Source organism: Salvelinus namaycush, chromosome 35, assembly GCF_016432855.1.
Source record: "Salvelinus namaycush isolate Seneca chromosome 35, SaNama_1.0, whole genome shotgun sequence".
NCBI classification, from domain to species: Eukaryota; Metazoa; Chordata; class Actinopteri; order Salmoniformes; family Salmonidae; genus Salvelinus; species Salvelinus namaycush.
In genome coordinates, this window is record NC_052341.1 from 17,221,017 (window position 1) to 17,244,278 (window position 23,262).

The window sequence follows — 23,262 nt, forward strand, 5'->3', positions numbered from 1 at the left end:
GCTTGATTACCAATAACGACGAGACGGCCTACAGGGAGGAGGTGAGGGCCCTCGGAGTGTGGTGTCAGGAAAATAACCTCACACTCAACGTCAACAAAACAAAGGAGATGAACGTGGACTTCAGGAAACAGCAGAGGGAGCACCCCCCTATCCACATCGACGGGACAGTAGTGGAGAATGTGGAAAGTTTTAAGTTCCTCGGCGTACACATCACGGACAAACTGAAATGGTCCACCCACACAGACAGCGTGCTGAAGAAGGTGCAACAGCGCCTCTTCAACCTCAGGAGGCTGAAGAAATTCGGCTTGTCACCAAAAACACTCACAAACTTCTACAGATGCACAACCGAGAGCATCCTGTCGGGCTGTATCACCGCCTGGTACGGCAACTGCTCTGCCCACAACCGTAAGGCTCTCCAGAGCGTAGTGAGGTCTGCACAACACATCACCGGGGGCAAACTACCTGCTCTCCAGGACACCTACACCACCCGATGTCACAGGAAGGCCAAAAAGATCATCAAGGACAACAACCACCCGAGCCACTGCCTGTTCACCCCGCTATCATCCAGAAGGCGAGGTCAGTACAGGTGCATCAAAGCTGGGACCGAGAGACTGAAAAGCAGCTTCTATCTCAAGGCCATCATACTGTTAAACAGCCATCACTAACATTGAGTGGCTGCTGCCAACATACTGACTCAATCTCTAGCCACTTTAATAATTAAAAATTGGATGTAATAAATGTATCACAAGTCACTTTAAACTATGCCACTTTATATAATGTTTACATACCCTACACTACTCATCTCATATGTATATACTGTACTCTATACCATCTACTGCATCTTGCCTATGCCGTTCGGCCATCGCTCATCCATATATATTTGTATGTACATATTCTTATTCCTTCCTTTACACTTGTGTGTATAAGGTAGTTGTTGTGAAATTGTTAGATTACTTGTTAGATATTACTGCATGTTCGTAACTAGAAACACAAGCATTTCGCTACACTCGCATTAACATCTGCTAACCATGTGTATGTGACAAATAAAATTTGATTTGATTTCCAACTACGTCTATCAACCGACACAATTCTACCTGACCACTGGTCTATCACTTCCTCACTATACTCAACACATCCTAATACCAACCAAACAATTATAGTCAAATGCTTTAACCACCTTCATTAACCCTCTCATGTGTGCAAACCGATTATATATATTATAACTATAATCTAGTTGTAGGCTATCCAATTCCTAGTTGTAGGCTATCCGATTCCTACTTGCAGGCTATCCTATTACTACTTGCAGGATATCCAATTCCTGCTTGCAGGCAACCCGATTCCTGCTATAAAGTACTTTTCCTAGATGTAGGCAAACTGATTCCTACTGGCAGGCGATCCAATTCCTGCATCACGTGATTGAAGGTAAAACAATCCCTACATGTCGGCAAACCGATTCCCACTAGTGGAGACACCAGACAGATTCAGTATTATAAAATTGTTCTGCCAAATTGAACCCCCAAATTTTGTGGATGAAGAGGACAAGATATTTTTCACCATTAAGGTTTGGCTGGAAAACAGACAGTCCCTCACAGAGATTTTTGAATAAGGTCTCTTACCTTTTTAAGTTGTGGCCAGAGGGATGTCTGGGTCCAAGTTGCGCCAAACAGGTCAAAAAGTCAAGTTGCTCTCATCCGGGTCATGGCACCAAATGTTGTGGAAAACTTGATCCAAAGATTAGGTAGAGACAAATTTAAAATGATAATAGTGAATCTTTAATACATATGAGCAGCTGGAAGGTAGATCCCCCTCTGATTGCAGTCAGGGAAAGAGCTTGAAGAATAAATGGTTTCATGTTCCTTATATAGTGGGAGGTGATAGGATAGGAATGCCTAGGATAGGATAAAGTAATCCTTCTAACCCCCCCCCCCCCCCCCCCCCCTTAAAAGATTTAGATGCACTATTGTAAAGTGGTTGTTCCACTGGATATCATAAGGTGAATGCACCAATTTGTAAGTCGCTCTGGATAAGAGCATCTGTGTCACGCCCTGGCCTTAGTATTCTTTGTTTTCTTAATTATTTTAGTTAGGTCAGGGTGTGACATGGGGAATGTATGTGGTTTTTGTAGTGTCTAGGGTGGTTGTAAGGTTTAGGGGGTTTATTAGAGTAGTTGGGTTTATGTTTAGTATAGTAGTCTAGCTGTGTCTATGGTTGAGTGTAGGTATCTAGGAAAGTCTATGGTTGCCTGAATTGGGTCTCAATTAGAGACAGCTGGTTATTGTTGTCTCTGATTGGGAGCCATATTTAAGGCAACCATAGGCTTTAGCTGTTTGTGGGGAATTGTCTATGTCGAAGTGTTTTGTGTCAGCACTGATGTTTGTATAGCTTCACGGTTGTTTTGTTTTTTCCTTCTTTAAAATAAAAGAAGATGTACTTTCCACGCGCTGCGCCTTGGTCCTCTCTCAGTCCCGTTGACGATCGTGACAATCTGCTAAATGACTTAAATGTAAATGTAATGTAAATGTGATAATACTATCATATTGTTTACACAAGTCAGTTTATACAAGCAACAGTTCAAGAACACAGTATTATTGTTAGGGTGCAGTAATAACAGGAGTCTATGAAATGCATAACATCACAGTCCAACACAAAACAATAAGATAACCCTTGAGAAGTTACAACAGCTCCCCTCAATTCTGCCATTACATCCTGACAGTATTTACAGTTAATTATATGCCTAAATTATAGGCAAAATGAATGTAGGCTAGTTTATGTATAATTAATAAACAGTTATGTCTGTTTGGTTGAAGTTGTGATTGTCGTGTTGGTGCTCATGAGATAATGGGTTTACACATGGCAGCAATGTAATTCATTATTACTCCCATCATCAATAATATGGCATAATATGCCATCACCGCGCGCACTTTTCTGCACACGAAGGCTCCTCCCCACTGCTCCTCTTCTTGTTTTCCTGTAGAGACATGCATGTCACGTGAGGGGAAATCCACCAATCTGCGTGTTGAAGAGCTCAGCTCGAACGAGCGAGCAAACTTCCTAACAGGACCAGCCTGCTGCTCAGGCAGCCCAGTGTATGTAGTAAGAGCGATTTCGGTGGCCGTACAGATTGTTCTGAGGAAAGTTGATGGAACGTTTGGTTATCTTTCGGATCCTAGCGAATCATTAAAACGCAACAAAACTTCATATTGTTGGCTACACGAGGATTCATACTGACAAGAAATTAGCTGCATTTATATTCAAACTTTTTAAAGTGTCAGTGCAGTCAATGGGCTGACGACCTAAGCTAGCTAGCGTAACGAATGGGCTAGCTAACTAAAGGTTTGGAGAGCGATTAAACTAACGTTAGCTAAACTTGCCAGCTAAAAGTTAGATGAAAACGTAGCTCGGTTACCAACAATGATATAGCTACTACTGTTGGCGCATGTTTCTGGTGTTAAACCCAAGTTTATTTCGACAATGTGCAGGTAACGTTACTATTTTGGCACTTAAACTTCATAGCCTGATAGATAATTCAGGAGCTACCGTTAGCACAGCTACTGTAGGTATGAGTTTTTTCTAGCTACTAAGCTAGCTAGCAGTAATTGGGGCTTATTTTTCACTGTCCGTAGTGGGACTGGGTCAACTTCCACGTACACCCTGATAAGTAGTTAGCTACATAAATGTGCTTTGTTCATTCAAACTAGCGTAACTTTATAGGTGACTAGCTAGCTAGTCTTAGCACTCTAACTAGGTAACGTTACTAGCTAACTTATTGAATAGTTACGTTTCAGAAGTTGATCCACAAATAAACTTGACCAGAGTGGCGACGTGGAAGAAAGTAGCAAACGTGTCTTACCAGGACATTGGAATACCATGTTGGGACCGTCTTGCCCATTTGTGAAATCGTTCTGAACGATTCACGAGCATTCCAATGAGTGTAGAGGTCGTTTGATTTTGCAGCAGCTTTGCACCCTATGGTTCTGCTACAGACACCGAGAAATGGATGTTTCCAAGGCTGGTTTCCCAAACGGTGAGGGGCGACCGAAAGACACGGGAGAGCATGACTGGACAGATTCCCCCACCGCAAGAGCTTGGGCTCATTCTGCTCCTCTTTCCCGGTCGCTGTGGACGGCTGTGTTTGACTATGGAAGTACTGGAGAAGACGAACTTAGTCTGCGGCGGGGGGACGTGGTTGAGGTCCTCTCGAAGGATGCTGCGATCTCGGGAGATGAAGGATGGTGGACGGGTAAAATTAACCACCGAGTTGGGATTTTCCCTGCAAATTATGTTACGTATCAACCTGCAATTTACAGACTTCCCGACGGTAGCACGGTAGGGGTGCGGGAGCGTCCGAGTACTCCCGTGCAAATAGATTTTAGTGAACTGGTTTTAGAGGAAATAATCGGTGTCGGGGGATTCGGTAAAGTTTACCGAGGGGCATGGAAGGACCAAGAGGTCGCTGTAAAGGCAGCCCGACAGGATCCTGACGAAGACATTACTGCAACTTCGGACGGTGTTAAACAAGAGGCCAAGCTCTTCTCCATGCTACAACATCCCAATATAATAAAACTTGAAGGTGTCTGTCTTGAGGAGCCGAACCTGTGCTTGGTGATGGAATATGCTCGCGGAGGGACTCTTAACCGGGCTTTGACAGGTCGGAGGATACCCCCACACATTCTTGTCAACTGGGCTGTTCAAATCGCCAGGGGCATGCACTACTTACACGAGGAGGCTGTTGTGCCCATTATTCACCGTGACCTGAAATCCTGCAACAGTAAGCAACATATCAATATTACCATCTGCTCAAAATAACCATCCATCACTTTTCAGAACAGATGAAAATCTGAACATGGCCACAGGAATGGTCAACAATCTCCTCTACCAACTAAAACATTACCCTAAAGCTCATGAATACACTTTTACTATCACTGTAAAACTGACAAACAATATATCTCCTAGCACCAAGAAATGTTGGGTTTTGCAATTTGTCTGATTAGGAAAGCTGCCTAGAATGTTATTGTAAAGTAAGCTCAGCTGCTGTACTTAAACTTCAGGTGACACTGCATGCACGTTGTAGATAGGCCTGCAACTGAGAGTTGAGGGTTGGCATTTGAAGGAATGATTTGTGGAACCCAGAGCAAGGTCTTCTCCGCCATGACTTTCCCTGTTCAAACTATCACACAAACTCTCTGAAACCCTCTTATGCTAATCCCACATTTAATGATATGCTAGAACATGAGGATGATCATATTAATTCACTAATCAACCAAACACCTGGCCACAGTGGCATGTTGAAAGATAACTACTGGCATACTACTTCCTATATCTATAGACCTAGGTATTGTTGACACACAGTGAGCTCCAAAAGTATTAGGACAGTGAAACATGTTTTGCCTCTACTCCAGCACTTTAGATTTGAAATCATACAACTACAATTATGTTAGTGCAGACAATCAGCTTTAATTTGAGGGTATTTTCATCCATATCGGGTGAACCGTTTATAAATTATAGCACTTTTTGAACATAGGCCCCCCCATTTTAGAGGATGAAAAGTATTGGGTCAAATTTACTTAAGTGTATTAAAGTAGTCAAAAGTTGACTTTGATACCACATTAATAGCAAGCAATGATTGCATCAAGCTTGTGACTTGACAAACTGTTTGGTTGTTTCAGATTATTTGGTGCCCAATAGAAATGAATGGTAAGTAATGTATTGTCATTTTAGAGTCACTTTTATTGTAAATAAGAAAATAGTATGTTTTTAAACACTACATTAATGTGCATGCGACCATGATTATGGATAGTCCTGAATGAATCGTGAATAATGATGAGCTAGAAAGTTACACGTACAAATATCATACCCCCCCAAAATGCTCACCTCCCCTGATATTGTAATGGTGAGATATTAGCATGTTTTGAGGGTATAATATATTATTATTCACGATTGATTCAGGACTATCCGTAATCATGGTAGCATCCATATTAATGTAGAAGTGTTCACCCGATATGGTTGTAAATACCCTAAAATTAAAGCTGACAATCTGCACGTTAACCTCCATAGTCATTGTATCATTTCAAATCCAAGTACAGAGTACGGAGCCGAAACAACAAAAAATGTGCGCTCCAAAAGTATTGGTACAGTATCTGTCCCATATTGCGTGACAAGTAATTGAACGGGAACTCTGTGACAATACATTAAGTTAAAGGTGCAAAATGCAGAAATCGCTCTGCCATTTCCGGGTTGCTAAAATTGTAGTAGTTTGCCTAATTTCAGTTTGTGACAAAACAAGCAAGTGCAGAGAATCATTGTACCTTCTAAACCGCTGTGCAATATCTTTTCACTAAACAAAACTATTGTATTTTCAGCTGTGAAGCGGGTGTACAAAACCAAAATGAAGACGCAAATACGAAACTGAATGGGAAGCATAGAAATAGTGCACATAGAACAGATTTACCCCTTCTTAGACTTGCTTTCATTGCGAATGACAGACCTATAACACATGTCTATGCTAATTTGATCAGGTTGCCCAAAAAGTTACATATTACAGATTTAATTTAAATTGGCCAAAGCAGTAATGTTTTACATTCTGACCCAAATACGTCAGTCTGCCTTTGGGAAGTGCAGAATCATTGCTGCTATGAAATTGCACCATCTCCGCATTCCATTAATTTCCACAGTACACAGGCAACTTTCCCTTTCCCAACTCTGTCCTTTTCTGTCACCCCTATGGACTTCAGAGGCCTGTACAAGCAGCTGAGAGCTCTCCATCTGCTTGTCGTTCTGTTAGGCATGTGGCTGATCCTCAGAAACCCAGATCCTCTTCAGGGCATGTGAGAACCAGGCAGGGCCCTAAAGAAGGATCTTTGTATGCAGGGGGGGGGACCCTCAAGAGGATGTGAAGTAAGATCAACCTTTGCTCAGCTGGGGTCCCTAACCCCAACCCCCCCAGAAATATTGTCTCAAATTAAGCCCCTGATTTACTAAACACTCAACTTCAAACCATGTCATCAGTGTATGTGCTCCTAAATCACGAGTGCTGTTACAATGTTGGAGCTCACAATTGTAATGATAATATGGTTATTTTCCTAAACTTCTCATATTAGGCTTATATGGCCCATGTGGAAATCAAACCCACAATCCCGGTGTTGCAAGAACCAAACCAAACTGAGCCACTAGAAAACATGATTCTAGAACTGACCCTTGCTACAGTTAGGTTTTAGGCATGTTTTTCAGTTGGTGAGAATATTTAGACTCAAACCTTGGTGGGGATTTTGAGGCCTCTGAGTCGTCCCTCTAAATAATGCATGAACATTTTTGAGTTGACTGTGGCTATGTACTTCAGAGTGAGACATCACCGCTGTGTTGTGTGAAACATGATTCTGGCACAGTGTCTGTTTTGCGGTATACCGATAGTGGCTCGTCTTATCAGGCTCAGATTTCTCAGAAGGTGAACCTTGTTCATCAATTTTACTGTATTTTTGTTTTCACTGGGGAATCATACACGTGTCTACATAGTACTGTCAGATAGTACATAGTACAAACTTTCACGGTGTGGGCAAACCCAACCTCTTCTATTGAACAGCTATTCGGGTAGCACGGTAGCACATGTTAAATGGACAATAGACACTGGCTCACACCCCACCCCCAAGCAGCACTGCACTGCTAACACAAGTTAGTGTGTATCTTTCCACATTATTGTGACAGACAGCACTGGTAGCCTGCTGAATTTAATTGGGGGGAAATGTGTTTGTTTAGGGGGCTCACTGAATTTACCCACTGACCCCCACTGGGAACTATACACTTTCTGTTTAAACCAGTTACTTAGGACACCAGCCACAAATAAGGGAGCCCAGAGGGCAATTCATCTGTGGGATATTGTTGTGAATGTTTGTCTTGAGCATGCATTGTAAGATGAGGCAAAATGCAGTGCACAAACTTTCAATACCCAACTACCTTCACCTTCAGAACTGATCAACCCACAATTTACTTAGTGTAGTACTAGACACTGATTTGATCAATGATTATTTGAAGGGAATATCAAAAAGTCAGTGAAATTGTGTGTCTTTGTGTGTCTTAATCTTTTAATACCTCGGTCGAAGGAGGAATGCCGCTAATGAGGGGCAAAAGCTTAACATAAGTTTGCACAATGGAGTGGTCAAGCACTAGTTGCTAGGTGACAGCAGCCACAAGAATGCCCAGACTCCTGGGTCTGAAAGGCTTATTTTCATTATATTTAATCTCCACAACAGCTGCAACTTTTAAATTCTTCACATTTTTTTTACAAGAGGTTATTCCTTCTTGCTGATTGGAGTTGGAGAGCAGAGAGGTACTGTAGATGGACGAAATGTTCATTGGCAGGCAGTGCAGAGCACACTGAAACTTGGCCTCTTGCCAGCCCTCATAACACTTTAATTTTGTAGTTTCGGGCACAGAGATGCAAAGGTTAAAGAATGTCAAGAATCTCGCTCCAGAATGGAGGTAACAATAGTGCCCTGTTGAAGTGCACACTGTTATTTTGTGTATCCAAGTCATGGCTATTGTTGTGTCTAGTGCTCAAGTTTACACCCTAACCTATAAAATTGTTACTGTAAATATATATGCCCTTACAGAGGAGGGCTTAAGTAAGCTAAGCATTACTATAGATTGCAAGGCAACTTTTTTTAAACTTCCCTGCAGTTAACCACAATGAGTAGTTCGCTTACTGTAGTTTTTTTTCTGAAAGGAAAACTGGGAAAGCTTTGAGTATTTTTTTATTATTGCCACCAAAGAACTGCCTATTATCCGGCATCTTGAATAGTCCAACAGCTGGAGAAAACCTGACTGACTCAACCCAGTGTTCTGTCTACAAATTATCACCTTGAGCTGGTACCTTTTAAGGCTAACTTTTTTTGTTTATATAGTGTGGTAGAAACACAAGGGAAATGGTCAGAAAAATAACAGGGGGAAAGACATTTTTCTCAGTGCCACCCAGGCCTACGGCCTAATAGACTAGACCTATAGTTTGTCTATGTTAGAAATACTCAACAAATTGGTTTTTAAAGATAGTCCTTTAGGCTGTGGTTTGCTCCCCTCCCTGCTACCGAATCATGTTAATTACTATGGCAGAGCTCAGGTTCCGACATCCACATCTGAGGAAACTCCTTTAAAGGCCTGAAATGTGCCATGGGCGTCTCACTGAAATACAGCCTATGTCAACCCGACTTGTATTCAGAGGTTTGGACCAGCATTCAGGGTAAGGTTAGCATTAGTATATCATGTAATCAGGGAGTCTGTTATCAATGAACATACCACTTTTCTGTATCCTGTTCTGGAAAAATATAGAGTTATGTCGGGTAACTAGCCTAATCAGAATTTATAGAATCATGGACAATTAGATGAAACCGCTGTATTTTATAGGCCAGAAAAACCTATTTTGAAATGGAATGCCAATTGTCACATTTAGGAATAGGCCTAGTTTCTTCCTATAAGCCTACTTGAATATTGTGCCACTCTAAAGAACATATTTGTTTAAATCTAAATGAAGGTAGATGCTATGTCAGTTACAGTATATTTATCTTCTACAAATAACAGACACAAATAAGGACAAAAATAATCTTACACTGCCATAGCTCTCCACAATATTGTTGCTGTCCTTGTCCACTGTGATTTTGTTACATTACCCTCCTCCAGATGTAGCCTATGTTGTGTGCTTTGTCACCCTCTCATTTGGCAAGTCAGTGACTGTGAGCTGGCAGTAGAGTCAAGGTCTCTTCTGGCTGTCCTTATCTACTGTATGCTCTATTCTGGAGTAGATGATTATTAACATTCCGGGCATGGGAAAGTTAAAAGTGCTCCCTTGTAAAATTAAATATGTGTTGTAGTTTTTAGATAATGGTGTTTTGTTAGCTTGGCCAAGTTGGATATGGTATTGATATGGAGGAGTCAAGGACAGAATGAGCTGATATCTGACTTTCAGGCAACCACCCCCAGTCTTAGAGACTGTTACACATTCTCTTTAATCAACAGGTGTCCAAACCTGGGGTGAATGCCAATGTTAATAGGTTCTTAATAAGTAGAGGGCGGCACACCTGCCAAAGTAAACAATGGCCTCCCTTCTTTAGCTAGGCCTATAGTTTGGGTACAGTATGTAATATCTATATTGTCTATATGTCCACGAGGAAGAATGTCTTCTAAATTAGAGGAGTAGTAATCGGGTTTCACTGCATATTTATATTGTTTGAATCGCACAAAGTTCTTCATATTCACATCGTCTTTAAATAAAGCAAAAACTGCAGTCCTCTGAGAACACTTCATACTGTTTCTAGCCTATTCATTCAGTTAAAGGGTGGTGTGTTCGGTTTTGCCTTACAGACAGGTTCTGTAAGTATCAGTATAAAGAATGTTTAAGACCTGGGGACAGATCTATTATAATCCTGTCATCTTCCCCGTTGATCATAATGAAAAAGCTGCTTTTTTAAATTTGTTTTTACACCTAGAAGATATCCCATTGTGTGTCGCCAAACCAACCCTCTCCTCTGTCCTCTACTTTTTACCTAGTTTTGTTGCTTGAAAAAATAGAGAACGATGACATTGGAAGGAAGACTTTGAAGATCACAGACTTTGGCTTAGCCAGAGAGTGGCACAACACCACCAAGATGAGTGCTGCTGGCACGTACTCATGGATGGCCCCCGAAGTCATCAAGTCCTCCCTCTTCTCCAAAGGCAGCGATGTCTGGAGGTAAAAAAAACAACAGCACGCTCCTTCTCTCTGTTCCAAACACAGTCAGACTGGAATCAATAGGGTTTTTAGGAAATTATGATTTGGAAAGGTGGCACCATGATACTCCTTTAATTTTAAGACATTTAGAAACATTTGTCCTGGCCTATTTCTGATAAGTGCTCTCCCGTGTTTCTACACCTGCATTGCTTGCTGTTTGGGGTTTTAGGCTGGGTTTCTGTACAGCACTTTGAGATATCAGCTGATGTAATATATATATATATAAATTGATTTGATTTGTTATTTTGTTTAAACCAAAACTGTTTTATCAGATAACTTTATGTACATTCTGTACTACTACTATGTGCAGTATAGCCTACAGTAGCCCTGAACACCCTCCACTGGTTAATACAATCTGATGCATCAGGAGCTAACATTAATTTCATGAAAGATGATTACTGTAGGCTTGGTGCTTAATCTCAACAGGATCATTTGTGTTTGCACTGTACAGGTAAACAACATTTTACTGCCATTATTTAGTATTCAACATGTCCATTATTCAAGAACAAGTTCCTCTAAACAGCAGGTCTAAGCACATCAAGAAAGCTTTAGGCAATGTGAATTTGAGTGTTAAAATAGTGTTATAATATTAGGACATTGTGCTCACTGTATCTGTGTTTTCTCTACTAGTTATGGGGTCCTGTTATGGGAGTTGCTGACAGGAGAGGTGCCTTACCGTGGGATTGATGGGCTGGCTGTGGCCTATGGTGTGGCTGTCAACAAGTTAACCCTCCCTATTCCATCCACCTGCCCAGAACCCTTCGCCAAGCTCATGGAAGGTGCTCTCACCAAGTCTGACCATCCATCTGCTGTTACCGTTCCTCAACCCATTTTTGAAGAACTCATGTTGCCTGAAGTACATTCATAGGATAATACACTCTCATTCCAGGACATTTGTGTGTGTATTTGGTCGCTGGTTCAAATACCCAAGCCGACACTGGTGACAAATCTGCAGATGGGCCCTTGAGCAAGGCACTTAACCCTAATTTGCTCCAGGGCGCCGTACTACTATGGCTGACCCTGTAAAACAACCCATTTCACTGCACCTATACGGTTTATGTGACAATAAATCATATATACTTTAAAAAATAAATAATAATTTGCATCACACAACTAGATATTGGTATTGATTTAGTTCCACAACATTGATCCCAATCTTGGTTCCACATTGTTTTTTATCTCAGAGTGCTGGGAACAGGACCCCCACATCCGGCCGTCGTTTGCCTCCATCCTGGAGCAGCTGACAGCCATAGAGGAGGCGGTGATGGCCACTATGCCCCAAGACTCCTTCCACTCCATGCAGGAGGACTGGAGGGTGGAGATCCAGGAGATGTTTGACGAGCTCAGGACAAAAGAGAAGGTACAGGTGTAGGAGCTTAATTTGATCACTCTTTTGTTGCTGAGAATTTTCCTTCATCGCAGGAAATGCATAAGAGTTTCATGATTTACATAAATTCACTAAAAACCCACACTAACACACAATTATATTAACAGTATTGTACTTTGCATGTAGCAACATTATGGATTATACGTTCAGATCCTGTGCTACAGGATTATTTTGCTGTGACAATGTCGGTCAAATTAAGACCATACATCTGTAATAATAGCAAGTGTCACATCCCTCCCCGTATGCCTTCGTTCATTTGATCAGTGTAGGGGCATGTATTCTCAAACATAATGCCGTGATGTGAATGGTGAGAGGCATTATGTCAGCACTCAGGAAACAGTGAGAGATGTTGTGCAATGTATTTAGAATTTTCACTAAGTACATTTGACCTGTTTTATAATTTACTCATCCTTTGTTGCTTCATTAAGTAGGTAAGGTGTATAGCTCAAGTATAAACTGAGAAGTATAAGGTTAGAAGCGATTGGAAGGCAGCTGTGCAATAAACCTGTAGTTAAGGAAATGCTTTGATTTGAATGGTTAATTTCTGGGAGCGAGCTAATCGTGTCTAACAAAATAAGGTATTACCGGTAGTGTTAATGGTTTTAAGTATTTCCCCTTAGTCCCTCCTCTTATATCAAATGCGCTTTCGTGTAAATTCAGCTGAATTGTTAAGCAGCAAACTTGGCAAATTGCGAAATATGTCAAATCTCTCCCAGGGATAGCATGTCAATTCTTCATGTTATTTCCCCATACATTTCATTTCATTACCTCTAAAAGGTAACAGAAGCACAGACAGTCATACATTGTTCCTCCAGAGTGTGAGTTTCTACATTCCATTGTTAAAAGTTGCATATGATCTAAAACGCTTATCCATCTATATTTCTGAGGGACCATAAGTCTAAACCTACTGTAGGTATAATGAGGTTCAGCTTTCTTCTAAAACTTCAGTGACGTTTTTTGCCGGAAGTATATAGGGCTATTGTTTTTCAGTTATTTTTAACACATATTATTATATAGTTTTTCAACATCACAAGTTGCAACGTTGTTACACAACATAACTCAAAATTTCACTTCAGTGGGTTTGTAAAGCTGCTTTGCAGAAGTCATTCATTAAGGATTATTCCGTTTTATGAGAGGAACCTAAACAAAATCAAGAACATGAAATCCAAATGCTGCCCTGCAGAGTAGATCAACTGATTTTGTTAACCCTACATTTGCAACCTAGTTGACAATCAAGAGTTGGCAGCCTCTTAGCCAGGCAGTCCAAGGCCTCTCTACCACTCTGTAGCTGTGTCTCAGCAACTGAGGGGCCCCCTTTAGCTTGTGGTCTTTGGCTTAGTCATCGCTTCCCCACACACCACAAGGTCTGCATAGCTCCATGAAGCCAGTTAGGATTTACAACCTGTGAGTGCTGGCCAGCCTCTCTTAAAAGAGCTCTCCTTCACTCAGGGCTCTGCTCCAGGGCACTGATCACTGCTCTGCTGGATGGTGTTTGGAGTTATTTGCAAAGGTAAATCTGTAAACAAGGAAGGTATTTGTGAATTATTTTTAGCACAAATGATAGAAGGGATAAGGATATAATGCCCTGTCTAGAACCTGTCGCTGTGGATCATTTTTCCAGTGTTTCCCCTATCATTGTATTGCAGAGGCGGGCACACCTGCCTATCGCTGTCCCTCCCTCCCCCTCCTTGGCTTCGATTGGTCTCAATTTATAATTTTGTTACTTTGGGCAAGTCGTGCACCCTACCGAATGCAAAATGTAGGGGGACAAAATATATTATACAGAGTTGTCTGTCATCTGACCCTCCTACATGTGTTCCTTCCTTCCTGTAGGAGCTGCGTTCGCGTGAGGAGGAGCTGACGCGTGCGGCGCTGCAGCAGAAGTCCCACGAGGAGCTGCTGAAGAGGAGGGAGCAGCAGCTGGCGGAGCGGGAGATCAATGTGCTGGAGAGGGAACTCAACATCCTCATCTTCCAGCTCAACAAGGACAAGCCCAACGTCAAGAAGAGGAAGGGCAAGTTCAAACGTAGCCGCCTCAAACTCAAGGACGGCAACCGCATCAGCCTGCCGTCAGGTGGGTGTTTCTGACTGTCTTTCTGTCTTGTCGAGATAGTCTGTCTTTAAGTCAATGTTATCTTCGAGTTGAGAAAAAAAGTTCAACAAATTTTACACCAATGGTAATCTCGGACACCCAGAACAAAAATGTTGCGTTATTTGGTCAAATGCTCAATTAGGTTCTCTCTTTCTCATAGATGTATGAGGTAAGATATTAACGAGACTAAAAAAGTCTCCACCCCCCTAAACGGAAACTCGCAGGCAAAAAAAAATTCCACTTAAAATCAAAGCTTGAAATCCCGCCCCCACTTTAAGGACCACCTTCACCCAAATAATCTCAAAATAACCAGTGATGGAAAACCAAAGCACCGGAACTACGGTTGCTCGTTAGTCATCGCATCCCAGTCTTTTGACAGACATTACGATACCATTTATGTTGCGTAGTCTGTCCACTAGAGATTACACAAATGGTAAAAGCTAAACAAGTGACCAACCACCCTGGCCTGTGTCTCTGTTTTCTAGATTTCCAGCACAAGATCACGGTGCAGGCGTCACCCTCCATGGACAAGAGGAGGAGTCTGAACAGCTCCAGCCCCCCCAGCAGCCCCACACTCATACCCCGCCTCCGGGCCATCCAGTGTAAGTGCACCTCAGACAATCAATCCACATACTGCATTAACACAGGAACACGACAGACCTGGGTCAAATGCATAACAAAACAATGTAACTATCAAATAAAGTATTTTTATGTGTGCTTCATTGTGGCATAGCTGTTATGACTGGGTAAGCTTCCCTCTCCAAATGCTGATGTGGTTCTGCGTGAATGTTTTCTCCCTCTAGTGTGTGCCCGCATTGACAGTATCCGAAGGGGCAGTATGTATGTGTATCACCAGGATGTGGATATCACCAGCGAGTGCCAGCCCTCTACTGGGTTTAGGAAGAAAGGCAAGCAACTGTGGCATTGTTGGGATGTGGCCACTGTCTGCTGTGTGTGTGCACTGGCTAACGTGTTTCTCAACTGCTAAGGTTCTAACAACCAACTACCAGCTGCTGCCTGTGTGCTTCTGGCTACTAAGACAACTTGATGGACTATCATCATCGCTGATTTCAGAAAATGAACTTGGGGTTTATCCTCTGAAAAGCCCAGGGTGTTTCAGGGTTTTTACTACTACTGATAATAATATGGGTTTGCTTTGAAATGAAGAACACGTTGGGATGCGTCAGAGGCTGTTTGTAACCTGTAATGTTTATCACAGAAGTTTTTGTTGTTGTTTGCAACCCAACCTGTTCTTGAAATATTGACATAAAATACTGGGTCTTTTTGATTTCCTAACCCGTGTTTAGCTGCAGGGATTATATTTCTTATTGCGGTGAAGGTTGTCTTCTCAAATAATCCAGTCCTCTAATTGCTTAGCTACTCAGGTGTTTGAAGACTAATATATCTGCTGGTGGCCTGGACTCTCACAGAGATTTGTCACTGGGGCATTGGAGTACTCTGCCAGTTGTTGACTGATGTTTGCTGCTTCATCACAGTGACTCTGGACGAGAGCAACAGGACATGGGGACGAAGCACCATCTACAAGCCAGAGGAGTTTGATGATGTCAAGAAGGGGATTAAGAAGAAGGGGCGAACGTGGGGACCGAGCTCCGTTCAGACCAAGGAGCGGGGAAACTGTGCTGAAAGGTACAGGACATTAGTGTTTCTTTCCATCTCCATTCAGTATTTCTTCTGTCATCTTCATGGTGTCTGTGTGGGTTGTTTGATGAAATTGACTTGTCCTGGCAGAGTGAGGCCACTGTCTGATGGAAACAACCCCTGGTCCACCAGTCTGGTGAAGTCCCAGAAGTCAGTTCCATTGGCTGCGTTGTTTGCAGAGCAGCAAGGTGAGGAAAATCTGTTTTCTAATATAATCAGATACAACAATACCATTTCTTAGTCCTTGTCAAAAGCTTATCAATGACTATTTGTCTCTGTCCTCGTCCTTCATGTTTAGGGACCAATAAAGATGAGATATGCTCACCAGATAGCTCGGACAACAGCAAACCAAAGCAACTGAAGTTCCCCAATCAGGTGTACATCGATCTACCTCTGTGGAAGGATGAGCAGCAGCAGGGGGGTGAGGGGACGGCAGGAGGCTGCCCTGGGGAAGGCCTGGAGGACCCCAGCACCACCTCAGCCAGCTCCACCAGCACCACCCCCCAGCACACCCCCACCAACAGTCTGAAGAGGGCCTCAGCTCGCCGCCGGACAGATACCGTGCTCTACGTCTGTGCCTCGATGCTGGCCTCGGTGGGGCTGGGCTTCGACCTGCGTGACACGCTCAAGGCCCCACCGGGAGACGACCCTGAGCCCCAGCCCAGCGTGGAGAAGAAGAAGAAAGAGGGTCTGTTCCAGCGCGCCACACGCTTCCGCCGCAGCACCAGCCCCCCTGGTGGACGTTCCTCCCGCAAGGAGGAAGCAGCCTTATCCTTGTCGGCGGGCTCCCAAGGCCCTGTCAACCTCATCTCCATGTCCTCCATCTCAGAGTGCAACTCCACCAAGTGCCTCCTGCAGTCGGACGTGGAGGGGCCTGAGCCCATCCCTGTGAAGGAGGTAGACCCCAGAGCACAGCCCAACAGCGGCTCCCAGCCACAGGGTCCACAGGGGCCGGGCAGCAGGACTCAAGCTGAGGTCGAGCCCCTCCCCCAGCCTGCAGCCTCAGAGCAGACTCCGCCTCAGAGCATGGGCTCTAGCCTCCGAAGGAAGAACTCGTCCGTCGTTCAGGACAGTGAGTGAAAGTGACAGTCAGGACTGTATAATGCAGTAGTGTTCTTTAATGCTGTGAGGTGACACCACTGTACAACTGCGCCCTGAACTGTTGCAATGAAACTGACTTAATTTATTTCCACAGCTAATGGTACATCTGGCTGTCACACGACCTCGTCGGGACAGTCTTCCACCACGACCTCTCAGAAGAAGTCTGACAGGGAGGAGACCCCTGAGAAAGCAGCCAGTGGGGAGACTGTTGCTTCCAGACCCCGGCCTCTGTCCCTCCGGGGCAAACCCCACTCCTGGGGTCTCTTGAGGGGCCAAAACAAGAGCTACTCCCTGGGCCACTACTCTGGCGAGAAGAGCGCCAGGAGCCTCAACATCGTCCTCTCTTCCACTGAGGTCAAGATGGACTGCTCTCTGCTGGACATGGACACAGAGGGGCAGAAACGTGACTGCACCGTGCCCCTCTGCCGAATTCAGAGCAGCCCCAGTCGCCCTTCCGTCTTCGAACTAGAGAAAAAGTTCTTGTCATAGCAGAAATAAGCTGCCTTATTACCAGGGTACCAGAGCACAATCTTTAACGTTTGAGTTGGATCAACAACTCTTATTTGACATTCCAGGGCATTCCACTGCCCTCATGTTTTTTTAAACTGAATGTGGGCCACTGCTGCTTGATGATACCTGTGCTTTTTTAAAATTTATATCTAATATTTTGCTAGGTAATTTAATATTGGGGGGAAAAACATATTTCAATAGCATCAGGTTGATTGAACAACGAAGGAACACGTTCCATTTTTTGTTCTTGCAAAAATGGCGCCATTTCTGCACACACACTGGTTTGGATCGTGGCATCTCAAGTTAGAAAATGATGCGTACTTTAAAATGTCAAACAATGTTCATTTGCTTTTGTCTAAATATATTTTTCTCCAATTTGATTTAATGCTGGTTATTTTTTTTCTATTGATTTTGTTCATCGATTCTATTTTATAGATACCACAGTGTTTATTTTAGGACAAGTTCTGTCCAATGTCAGAGGTAATATTGAATGTCTTAGGCTTATCTTTGACTTCTGTCTGGAAGTCAACATGTGGCTCAACTGACAGATGTAGAGTAACAGTGCAATCAACAACACTGGAGATCCTAGTCTCAACACTGAAACACTAAACAAGGCCTGGTCAGCCACTACCTTACCACTATACGACTAGACAAGCGTTACAAACAACTGAACCAGTAGCACTACTGTACAGACTATTCAGCATTATTCGCTGCTATGTTTTTTGTGGAATATGACCATTTGGCTCGAAACCAATTCACATGGGGGCTTAGTCTACCTAGCTTCCTGTGCAAACACTATTTTGAAGATCAAAGAAATGGTGATTGGATGGGGGGGAAGTATGAAGGTGTTTTATTTGGCTTATCATAAATGTATATTTTGTGTGAATGGTTATCATTACAGTATTGATTATTTCACACCTTTGTTCATAAAGATAATGCCTAAAGATGGAATGACATTTTGAAAAAACATTCCAATACTTGTTTGAGTAACAGATGCAGTATTCCTTAGCTTTTTGTTAATATGAAAATGATTGCTGATAGGAACTGCCTTCTTTTTGATGCACCTAGACTATACAAGTTGTTATCGTCTAAATATTCAGTCCCATGCAAGTCATCAGTACCGAGCAACATGTAAAACTGTCCTGTAAATATCCAATGTACAGTATTTTTGTTCGTCCCGTTATACTGTTTTCAAAGAATACTGAAGGTTAATCTCCTTTTGTAGTACTGTTTTAAATCAATATTCCTAATGGAACATCCCAGTCAGCTGTTGAAGTCAGTAGAACTGGAAGAATACCTTATTTAAAAAAATAAAATTAAAAAAATAAAATAAAATGTAAACACTGCCTTTGAGATCACATTGTCATAGCTAGAGCATTTATGGGGTCCTTGCTATATCCTGACATGTTATGCCTGCCATTAATACAACAACTTTGATAAGGCTTTCTTTTTCATACTTTTTATTAGCATTGTGTTTGCTGTGCTTGGGAAAAGATCACTACAAGAGTTTGAGATGACAGACATTTACAGATCTTTAGTTATTTTATTTTTTTGAAACCTGTTTTATCACATTTTGTTCACAGAATCGCAGTGCTCTTTTATCCCCATGTTAACAATCACAGGCTTTAAGTAATACATCAGTTGACCTCAACCTTCTTTTATACTTGAACCACTTCAAGAATGGCTGATTAGCATGATAGGTCTTTCAACCAGCATGAATCCTCAGAAACCCCCCACGTTCTTTCTGGAAATGTAAATCAACTCAAGACGACCATACTAAACAAATCTGAATGCATACCTTCAGAAAGTATTTACACCCCTTGACTTTTTCAAAATGTTTAGTCAATTTAAAATGGGTTCAATTGAGATTGTGTCACTACACCCAATACCATTTTTTTTTTTAGAAATGTTTACAAATTTAAAAGGAAACGCTGAAATATCTTGATTCAACCCCTTTTATGGCAAGCCTAAATAAGTTCAGGAGTAAGTTGCATGTGTGCAATAGTATTTAACAAGATTTTTGAATGACTACCTCATCTCTGTACCCCACACATACAGATAATTGTAAGGTCCCTCAGTCGAGCAGTGAATTTCAAACACAGATTCAACCACAAAGACCAGAGGTTTTCCAATGCCTCGCAAAGAAGGGCACTTATTGGTAGACAGGTTAAAAATATATTAAATATCTGTTTGAGCATGGTGAAGTTATTACACTTTGGATGGTGTATCAAAACACACAATCACTACAAAGATACAGGCATCCTTCCTAACTCAAGTTGCTGGTGAGGAAGGAAACCGCTCAGGGATTTCACCATGATAGGAGAAAACTGAGGATGGATCAACAACATTGTAGTTACTCCACATTAGTAACCTAAATGACAAAGTGAAAAGAAAGCCTGTACAGAAAGAGAGAGAAAAAAATAGAAAACATGCATCCTGTTTGCAATAAGGCACTAAAGTAAAACTGCAAAAAATGTGGCAAAGGAATTAAACTTTGTCCTGAATACAAAGTGTTGTTTTTGGGAAAATCCAACATCGCTGAGTACTACTCTTCATATTTTCAAACGGTGGTGGCTGCATCATGTTATGAATATGCTTGGCAAAACTTGAACATGACTATCAAGCAATGATCAACAATCAACTTGACAAGAGCTTAAATAATTGTTTTAATGATAATAATGTGCAAATATTGTACAATCCAGGTGTGAAAAGCACTTAAAGACTTACCCAGAAAGACTCACAGCTGTAATCTCTGCCAAAAGGTGATTCTAACATGTATTAAGTCAGGGGTGTGAATACTTATGTAAATCAGATATTTCTGTATAAGGTATTGTGTGTAGATGTGTGACTGTTATCAAAACGTCACACCAGGGTAAGCCTACACAGCCCTTATTTGAAGTGTTTCTAAAATCCCCTATGGGAAAAATGAATGGTGGAAAAACGATTGAAACCATTTCCCTGTTTAACCGCTAGGTTTTATGGGTATCTATGACTCATACTGTGGTACTCTATAGCAGGGTTTCCCAAACTCGGTCCTGAGGATCAGCTGTGTAGTGCTGGTGGGGGGGGGGGCGACTTTGGGAAACCCTGAGATAGAGGTGAATGAGCTCTGCTGTTGATCTGCAGACTCTGTGTTGACGAGGGAGAAAACAACCTACCGTCTCCTATGTTCCCAACACTTTCACCAAAGCTCAAAGTCGCTCACATTCCATGAGACAGATTTTTGATACTGTATTTTTAAATCAGCCGTTTGGTTTGTGAAATTATGTAAAAGTAAAATTGACAAATGTATTTTATTAAAAAAGAAAGTTGATTTGTTATGTAGTATCCATGTACATACTTTTATTTGTGACCTAGTGTATGTATTCTAGTTATTTCCTGAATGAATCTGTATTGTGTTTTAAAGAAGTTTATCCCAAGAAATTGAATACATTGTAATAGATTTTTTTCCTTCATAGATAAGGTTAAATCTGTAAAATATAAAAATGTATGATTTGTAAAAACAAAAAATCCTATTACCGGTATACATGTATTATACACACATTTGATGGTTATCAATAACCAGTCTGAAAACATATTGCCATTCTGTTACAATTCAAAACAAAGTCAGAGCATAAAAGTGAGAGTAATTTTATTCAGGGTTAAAACTGTTGCTGCATGCGTAAGACTGAATAATGAAATGTGAAATATATGATTCTGTCCCATGTCATGCTCCATACAGGTTGGTGGAAACAGAACAAATCTATAGTGATATGATGTTAAAGATACAGTATGAGGTAGGATGCATTCATAAAGAGCGATCAAATGGACTGTCGATCTTACACAAAAGGATTTGTTGTACGATCTGAAATTGCAATTTATGAATTGTAGATTTGAATTGTTGTCTGAGATGACTGTAGTATAAGATAAACAATTATTGTTCATATTTGTTTTGAATTATTAGTGTCCCTTGTGTAAATCAACCTCAATAAAGATATCCGCAAGGATATGTTTGTCAAAGCAAAATGAGTAGGTTTTATTTGCATTTGAATACAGACAGTGTAATGAGTCATTTAGCAGACACTTATCCAGAGCAACTTACAGTCAGTGCATTCAAGTAAAGTAGGTAAGACAACCACATATCACAGTCATTGCAAATAAAGCAGCTTTCTGCAAAACCAGTGCTAGTAAAACTGATTCATTATTTGAATTATTGATTCATTTCATTCATTGATTACATGTCAATGTAATCTGGAGACTGTAATTTACTGGGATTCTATGGCTGTTTACAGGCAGCCCAATTCTGATCTTTGTTCCCCATTATTGGTCTTTTGACCAATCACGTCAGGTATTTTTCAGAGCTGATCTGATTGGTCAAAAGACCAATTGGTGAAAAAAATATCAGAATTGGGCTGCCTGTGTAAATGCAGCCTTAGCAATTCTATAGGAGACGGTAGGTTGTTTTGTTCATCGTCAACACAGACTGCAGAGCAACAGCAGAGCTCCTTCACATCTATCTTACAGTGCAACCCCACCTACACAAGGATAGGAATGATTGTGCTTTATCAATATCACCCATTAGCATAGTGTGGCGGCAAGTAGCCTAGCGGTTAAGAGCGTTGGGCCAGGTTGCTGATTCAAATTCCAGAGCCAGCAAGGTGGACAAATCTGCCATTCTGCCCTTGAGCAAGGCAGTTAACCCCCAACAACAACTGCTCCCGTGGACATTGATTAAGGCAGCCCCCCGCACCTCTCTGATTCAGAGGGGCTGGGTTAAATGCGTAAGACACATTTTGGCTGAATGCATTCAGTTGTGCAACTGACTAGGTATCCCCTTTCCACTTAATATGCAACAGGCAGTCCGCAAGTGGGATATTTTGTCCTCCCAAAGTTTAAAGTTTTTGGTTAAAAAAAATAATACTTTCAAAATCACCAAGAATTCATCTAAAAATTAGTTTGATTTAGGAAATCTCATTTTGGGCTTAGTTGTGGTCAATTTGCAGTGTACAAATTATTATAATTGTGTTCCAACCCCTCCAACCATCCACTCTGACACTCTAGTTACCTACCCCTGCTATATGTGTGGTAATTTAATTATTGATGACATATCACAATGTTTAATTGTTTGGTGTCTACTCATTGTTTTACGTACAACATTTGTCAACAAAGTTATCGATGAAAGAAATGTGAAGGATCCTAAAAGTGCATCCCTGTGCAGTACCTGAGGTAATAGTGGATAAATCAGTGTATACTTCCAGTGAGGTTTGATTGTCACAGTATCATGTTGAGTTTCCGGTTTGGCAGAGAAATCCAGGGCTACATTTTCCCCTGCAGGAGGAAATAAAAAGAGGAGAGAAACTTAAGTGTCTCAAAGCTAAAACCAAAAACAAATCTGAGTGACTTTGCACATGCCAATAATCTAAAAATACAGAACAAGGACGTTTTTTACTCAAAGGGAAGATTTGACAAAGCAAATGTAATCCCAAGGCACAAGTCACTACTCGCCCCATATGAATATCTCTCTAGGGAGAGATTTCTCTCTCCCAGATGACGGTAATACATATCCCCTCATTTTGTCATCTTTTGTCCTGGCCGACAGCCTGTTTTGAACAGCCTTTCTCCCCTGACTCCCTGGGGTCAACACTGAGAGTGTACAACAGGTCTACACTTTAGGCTACCAACAAAGGCCAGACTCGGATGCTAGCCTAAGCTGGCTGTCTCAGGTGTTGCCTGCTCCCAAGGCGCAAAGTGCTGGGTAACGTAAGGCATACCTGGGGGAAGACA

General features: G+C 41.8%; 1 protein-coding gene across 1 annotated transcript; it reads left to right on the plus strand.

The window, feature by feature from the left end:
* Positions 1–3,105: 3,105 nt before the first annotated feature.
* Positions 3,106–19,606, plus strand: map3k21 (mitogen-activated protein kinase kinase kinase 21). Its single transcript, XM_038974999.1, has 10 exons — positions 3,106–4,768; positions 10,531–10,711; positions 11,381–11,529; positions 11,935–12,110; positions 13,971–14,211; positions 14,715–14,831; positions 15,726–15,876; positions 15,979–16,076; positions 16,187–16,960; positions 17,084–19,606. Exons 1-10 carry the CDS (start codon positions 3,994–3,996, stop codon positions 17,476–17,478), a joined length of 3,057 nt encoding a protein of 1,018 aa, XP_038830927.1. The 5' UTR covers positions 3,106–3,993; the 3' UTR covers positions 17,479–19,606.
* The last annotated feature ends 3,656 nt before the right edge of the window (positions 19,607–23,262 follow it).